The sequence below is a fragment of the Siphateles boraxobius genome, unplaced genomic scaffold (genome assembly GCF_051911475.1).
Source record: "Siphateles boraxobius isolate OS27281-9 unplaced genomic scaffold, OSU_SipBor_1 43, whole genome shotgun sequence".
NCBI classification, from domain to species: domain Eukaryota; kingdom Metazoa; phylum Chordata; class Actinopteri; order Cypriniformes; family Leuciscidae; genus Siphateles; species Siphateles boraxobius.
Genome location: NW_027509064.1, coordinates 1,587,975 through 1,595,747, shown reverse-complemented (window position 1 = coordinate 1,595,747; position 7,773 = coordinate 1,587,975). Strand labels below are relative to the sequence as shown.

General features: G+C 38.7%; 1 protein-coding gene and 1 pseudogene across 7 annotated transcripts in view; one reads left to right on the top strand and one right to left on the bottom strand.

Annotated features, from left to right (window-relative positions):
• The first annotated feature begins 392 nt into the window (after positions 1 to 392).
• Positions 393 to 7,773, top strand: part of ptprua (protein tyrosine phosphatase receptor type Ua) — a 555,997-nt gene continuing 548,616 nt past the window's right edge. For 4 of the 7 annotated variants that reach the window (XM_077200106.1, XM_077200105.1, XM_077200104.1 and 1 more), the window contains exon 1: positions 400 to 610. In XM_077200106.1, the coding sequence (XP_077056221.1) occupies positions 541 to 610 (70 nt within the window). In that variant the 5' untranslated portion in view covers positions 400 to 540. Of the gene's footprint in view, positions 611 to 7,773 lie in introns of all 7 variants that reach the window. The other 3 variants (XM_077200108.1, XM_077200103.1, XM_077200107.1) reach the window with 3 other exon arrangements.
• LOC143708849 (5S ribosomal RNA) lies at positions 7,087 to 7,203 on the bottom strand (annotated as a pseudogene).

The following is a 7,773-nucleotide window of genomic DNA, read 5'->3' as shown; positions in this document are numbered from 1 at the left end:
TGTTTATTAAAAAAAACAAATGTTTTGTTTTAAACTGATTTACGAACTGCTTTAAGAGATCTTGAATACCTAATCATTTTTGTCTAATTTCTTAAACCTCATTGTTTATATTTTTATATTTCATGTTGTTTCATTGTTTTCATCTGATGAAAACGCTTGTCATTATCATGTTGTCAATCAAGAATTCAAACTTAGGCAACACATTGAAACGAACAGACTAGGAAATGAGAACTATAGTATGTATTTGTTTTCAAGCTTCGACTGGACGATCAGTTTCCTTCAACAACAATCTATGCAGCAGCTAACTGATGTTTTTTTGGTGAATAACCACAAAGAGGCGCCATAGTCCTTCCTCTGCACACTGGGTTCATCTCTAGAGTTGTAAGGGGGTTTAATAGTTTGTCGTGACGTCAGCGGGCAGATCTGGGGTCTGTGCGGCGTGTCTCTGGATGAAACTCAGTGGCGCAGCAGCAGGATATTTACCACACTCATACCACACTAATTGACTGTATTTCTTTACCTGCTGGACTAAGCGTTACCATGAACCTGTCTGCTGTTCTGCTGTTTCTCATCGCCAGGATATGTGCGGAAAGTCTAGAGGGGCCAACAGGTAAGACACGAGTGTTTCATAGACTTTGATTTCATACCACGGAGTCCAAATCACACACACAATCTGCCCTGGGAATTACTGAACATTCAAAACAGACCTCGGAAGCACTTTAATCTCTTATGCATGAGCTGGAAAGTTTAAGTGCCTTAGAAATTTAATTGCGTAACGGCTGGCGTGTAATTCAACATGTTTGTAGAAAGAAATATATAGATATATCAGAGTTCTGTGAAGAAGTTTGTATAGGTCTTCATGTTTTCTTCAATAATGCTTTTGGAGTGCATTTATATGGAGCTTATGAACATTATTCTTCATGATTATGTTCTGAGAATCATGTGAAGGCTAATATTAAATCATGACATACGATCTTTGCTTTCTGAATGTGCATATTTAAATTTTTCAATTGGCGTTATAAGTTCAAAATAGTTTAAATATGAACTTGGCAGTGTGAATATGAAGCTATGTTTCATAAAAGCTCAATCCATGAGTAAGGATTTACTTGCTTTTACTCATTTAAAGGACGAGTCCACCTGAATGTAAATTCTGTTATCATTCAAACTACTCACCTCATCTTGTTCCAAAACCATATGACTTTCTTTATTCTGTGGAACTTTAAAAAATATGTCAGGTAGAGTGAGAGTCTCAGACAGTCACTATTCATTTGTATCGGGAAAGAAAATGCAATGAAAGTAAATGGTTACTGAGACTGTCAGCAGCCTAACATCTCCTTTTTGTTTTCTTTGGAGAAGCAAGAAGGCTTGGAACAACATGAGGATGAGAAAATGACAGAGTATTCATTTTACAGTGAACTTAAAGAAATTCCAACTTCATCAATGAACAAAAACAAAAAAAAATACAAAAAAAAAAAACTTGGAATAATAAGAAATGAGAAATATATGGTGTACCGTAGGCTATTTGTGGTATCAAGTTAATTCTCTGCAGATGATCCATCCACTAATTACTATTATACAAATCTATTTATTCATTCATGAATTCATGGCTGTTCTAGATTAAATCTAGTATTTCATTTTGGCTCAGACTCTGTGAGTAAGAGAATATGAGGAGGTATGCCCTGAGGATCTGTCAGACTCATGTATATTGCCTCAATATAAAAAAAAAATTGTCTGCTTGTTTAAAGTCTATTTCTTCTACTTTCATGACATCAAATATGATCGCTTTAGCTGTTCTGGCTTTGCTTGTCAGGTCGTGTTGTGGTTTGTAGAGGGATGTTTGAGCTCAGTTTCAATTCTGAACATATCAAAAAAAAATGTGTGAAGACTGTCAAACGCCAAAAATCCATCCATCCATCCATCCATCCAGCAAACCGTTTGTCCGATGTAGGGGAATGCTGGAGTCTTGGGCCATAGTTAATGAATAAACTTAATGAAAGGGAGTAATATAAACTACAGTTATATATTTCATTGGACTAATTTAACTTAGAGATGATCTGAGCCTTAAAAATGATTTTCGTAATTGTAACCTTGTATAGTGATTCAGTCATTATAATGAATTGATTTAGGAAAGAATGAATTCAGATGTTGGCACATGAAGCACATTTTAGCTTACATGACAAAAATAATGCATTAGATGCAGTTCTTTGTCGTTTACTATCAACATAATTCCGTTCCATCTAGTTGCTGGCATTTATATTTTGCCAGAGTACACGTTGGGCTGTTTACTGATGGGTTTCGGGGAGCTTACTGCATGTATTGCGATGTTAAAGTCGATTTTTCAGTGTCTTTGAAGCATCCTTCATACTGCCAGATTACAGCATCACACAGTGGGGTATGTGGGAGGTGATGAGACCTGAGTGCAAGTTCACTTCACTGACACTCTGACTGTGTGTGTGTGTGTGTGTGTGTGTGTGTGTGTGTGTGTGTGTGTGTGTGTGTGTGTGTGTGTGTGTGTGTGTGTGTGTGTGTGTGTGTGTGTGTGTGTGTGTGTGTGTGTGTAATTGGGGGCGAGAAAGGTTACAGTGGGTCTCACACTGCAGTAATCCAAATGAAAGTGAGTGGGCATTTCAGAAAATGTGTTCAAGGACACAGAAGGGTTGCACACTAGGCACTGCCAGGTTTTAAAGGAAAAGTTCATGCCAAATTAAAAAATCTGTATGCTGTTTTTTCCCCCTGTATTTTATTCATACAATGACAAGTTCATAGTTACCATAAAATGTCAAAATAAATTAAGTAGTCATTATGACTGAAGCCATACAGTTTAATGAATTATTCAATGATAATTTCCCACTCTGCTGTAGCTCTGAAAACTTATCCTTCATTCAGCATAATCAAAGACACATCCATTGTCGCATCAGTTTTCCATTGGCGTTTGGTGATGGGGACATCAAAACTGGCATGGCCTGTCAATTTGCTACTTTTAAAATTGGATGTGAATGAGATTTCAGGGAATGGAACAGGTTAATCATGACAGAATTCTCTTTTTAAGGTGAGCTGTCCTTTTAAAAGCAGAACGCACTGTGAGTTCTTCCCTACTGAGCGAATGCAGTTTGGAGACAGTTTGCTTACTCGCGTATCTGCTTTGAAATACAATTGCGATGTAGCACCACCTATTGCTCTTTTTCACATGTCTTTTGACATTTACAGTTGGAAAACACACTGTGCTTTTACTATATAGCAAACAACTGAAATAGTTATCTGCCATATGCTGTTGTGCTTTGGCCACTTGTAAAGGAAACACTTTCAGCTTTGCTTGTAATGTTAAACACAGACGTGTCATTAAATTGCCATCTACAGAATAAGGCATAGCAATAAAAGAGAGGATTTTCCTGAATGAATAGATGAATAAATGACTGCATTGATCAATAATGTGTCATGTATATGTTAATTACCTTCTGTGGAATACTTGAATATGATTGGTCAGTGGTTACATTTGCAGTCAAATATTAGCATAATTACCACTAAATTGTATAACTGACTGATGACCTGTCATGGCTGTGCTAGTTTTGTTTCTCGTTTTACTGTACTCTCTTTTACTCCAACATAATAAAACAATTTACATTGTATAATTTAGCATTTCCAAATGCAATTCTAACCATCTATCTATCCATTAGAGCTTTTCTGAACACCCTGTCTGCAATTGGTTGAATAAAAAGATATTATAATAGTTACAAATATTCATGTCATTTGTTGAGACGATGTCAGGCTAGATGGGATGTCGAAGTGCACATTTAGCTGGGATAGGAGAATGTATTTTAAAATTTTAAAAAAAGGACACAAGTCTACAAAATCCGTTTTAGCCACAACCATCTTATATACCTTTTACATGACACTGAGATGCACCAGGAGTTGTTAGATATATAAAGAGAGAGAGAGAGAGAGAGAGAGAGAGAGAGAGAGAGAGAGAGAGAGAGAGAGAGAGAGACAGATGGGTAGACAAACTACAGAAGAATGAATTGCACTAGAACAGTGTCCTGAAACCCCCAGCAACCCACCAGATTCAGCAGAAAAGAGCAAGAGTAGGTGGTTGATATTATGAAGGAAGGCAGCAGAGGGCAATCGCTAGGCTATTCATTCTCTCAAACGCTTTCACTCAGTACAGCTGCCTTACCGTCTTAGAGGCATTGAAGGCATCGCACTCACGCTGCACACAATTTCAATTTGTTGTTCAAATCCAGTCTTTAAAACGGACCATGCTGAAATTGAATCTTTGTTCATACAGTGTTTTCAATTTTTCTATATCTACATCAGATGGCATAATTGTAGCAAGCAAGTAGGTGATGAAACTTGATATAATTAACTTACAATGTAAGTGCTATATATTCACTATACCATTCTAAAGTTTTATACCGTTCTAAAGTTTTGGGTCGGTCAGATATATTTTTTAAAGAAATTAATACTTTTTATCAGCAAGGAAACACTAAATTGACCAAGAAGACATTTTTAATGCTAAAAAATATTTCTATTTAAAATAAATGCTGTTCTTTTGAACTTTTCCTCGTCAAAAATCCTTGGGAAAAAAAAAAATCTATCACGGTATCCACAAAAATATTAATATTTATTATATTAATAAAATATTTTGCTGCAATATTTCACAATATTACTGTTTTACCGTACTTTTGATTAAATAAATGCAGCCTTGGTGAACACGAGACTTCTTTAATTTAATTGGGGTAATTGAGAATGAATGGGAGAAGGTCACCCAAGAAGAGACAATAGGTGTGTTCGACTTGAAGCAGCGTTGCGTAGACCGCAAGAGTGATTAGAGAATAGACTGCTCTTGCTTCCGAATCACTCTCGTGGTACTTTGATGCCTTACACAAATCGGTATGCACAGCACCGCTTCAAGTTGATCACACCTAAAGCCTCCAACGCGCTATGATTGGATATGACTGATTCGTGAGATAAATCCCGCCTCTTTTTTTCATGCTTGTTCTGAATCAGCCTGATGTGACAATGCTCCTGTGTTTTGCATGTGGGAGTCTTGTCTTGTCATAACCTGTTACTCCACGTACATTTTTTTTATCAGAATGTGCACTGATTCTATCCACTTGTGCTGGCTGTGCGTCATCTTCCTGTCCTGTATCTGAAAAGACAGCCCTGAGAGATCTCACACCATTGCATCCCTGTGCTGCACCCACCTGCAAGGCATCATGGGATAGCATGCAGGGCCTGTCAGCTCTCACATCCAGGTGCTGTCACTACATTGTTGCTTTTTCTGCTCCCAGAAGCCATTACGGAACCGATGGTGTTTTGCCTGCGGGGTTTGCCCACCCTGTCAGATCCCATCACAGGGTATTTAGGTGCCCTGTGCCCCTCATCCACATATACCTTCCTAACAACTCCATCACTAGGGCAACACTTTTTTATGTAAAGGTAGCCTTTAATATCTCCAATTTTATTTTCTCTTAGCATACAGATGTTAAGAGTAGAGACATCAGCAGATGGGGATAAAAGAATAAAAGACTGACTATAGTTCTCAAAATGGGATAATTAACACTGAGATGTGAAAAACTAAGATGTGAAAAACAGTCATGTTATTTGCATATATGCTATATGCATTTCATAAAACTGCAAATCATGCAGATTTTTAAAGAGAAGGTTTTTTTTTCTTCTTCATTATATTTATGGTTTTTGCTTGGCAATGAAAAGTAGGGCCTTGAAGTTGGGCTACTGGATTTGAGCCTGTAAGTAACCACTTATAAACCACTCAGAACTTTGCAACCACATATCATGCCCTGGAAACTAACCAAAACACCACCACTTCCTCGTGCAACATGCTCATACCACTCAAAATACCTAGACACCCTAAAAAACAGATATTTACATGCTAAAAATACTCAAAAAAAAAAAAACTTAGCAACTGCATGATATGACCTGGCAAACAGCTGGAACTCCCTAACAACCACATAGCAAAGTGATTAAACACTCAAAACACCTTAGCATTTACATTGCAGTGCACTAGCAACCACCCACAACACCCTAGCAACCACAAACTATACCAACATGCATAACCTTTCAACAACACCTTAGCAACTGCATTATATGCCCTGGCAAACAGCCAGAGCTCCCTAACAACCACATAGCAAAGTGCTTAAACACTCAGAACACATTAGCAATTGCATTGCAGTACACTAGCAACCACCCACAAAAACCTAGCAACCACAAACTATTCCAACATGCGTAACCACTTAAAACACCTTAGCAACTGCATTGAAGTGCCCCAAAAAACACCTAGAACACCTTAGCATAACCACTCAAAATACTTTAACAACTACTTGTAACCATGCACCAACAACTACCTAAAAACATGCTAAAATAATAAGAATACCTTAGCAACTACATGACATGACCTGGCAACCACCCACAACACCCTAACAACCAAATAGAAACATGCTAAAACACCTTAGCAACCGCAAAATATGCCAGAATCACCCAATACACCTTAGCCAAACATCTAGAAATGCCTTGGCAACCATTGAGAATACCATAGAGACCACATGGCTACAATATACTAAATATAGCCACAATATACTAAATAATCAGAAAACCTCAGTAACTACATAGTAATAATAATTTGTTACATTTTATATAGAGCTTCTTCTGGGACCTCAAAGCGCTTTACATAGGAGGGGGAATCTCCTCAACCACCACCAATGTGCAGCATCCACCTGGATGATGCGACGGCAGCCATATTGCACCAGAACGCCCACCACACACCGGCTTACTGGTTGAGAGAGGAGACAGAGTGATGAAGCCAATCAGTATGTATGGGAATGATTAGGAGGCCATGATGGACAGAGGCCAAGGGGTAAATTTGGCCAAGATGCCGGGGTTACACCCCTACTCTTTATCGAAGGACATCCTGGGATTTTTTGTGACCACAGAGAGTCAGGACCTCGGTTTAACGTCTCATCCGAAGGACGGTGCTTTTTGACAGTATAGTGTCCCCGTCACTATACTTGGGCGTCAGGACCCACACAGACTACAGGGTCAGCGCCACCTGCTGGCCTCTTCTAACACCTCTTCCAGCAGCAACCTGGTTTTCCCAGGAGGTCTCCCATCCAGGTACTAACCAGGCTCAGCCCTGCTTATCTTCAGTGGGCAACCAGTCTTGGGCTACAGGGTGATATGGCTGCTGGCTAGCAGTGTACTACCAACTACTCAGAACACCCTAGCAACCACTGTAGCAATGTGATCATAACTAAAAATAGCTTAGCAACTACCTGCAACCACAAACAACAATGTAAAAAAACATGATTAGTTACATGCTAAAAACACTCAAAACACCATAGCAACTACATTCCCTGGCCACCACCTAGAACACCATAACAACCATACAGCAATATGTTAAACTCTTAAAACACCTTAAAGCTACAATATGTTTTTTTTTTCGCCGCTAGGGGCCGCTAACCTCTTACAATAACAAAGGCGTAGGTTTATGAAGCTGAATGATGGGACTTGCTGTCAAGCTGATGGATCTAATAATGTTTTTTAACATTACAGTGGTATGAAGCAGGTCGTGATTGCTAATAAGAGACAGATATCACACGCGAGTCCCGCGGATATAAAGGAATAAGGACTAATTCTACCGATCTACCCGCAAGTGCTGGATTCCTACTCGCACAGCTCAGTTTATTAGACAAATTAAACTTGTGAGGTAACGCAGCGCTGTTTCACTTGGTCTAACGTTACACTATCACACTAAACAGC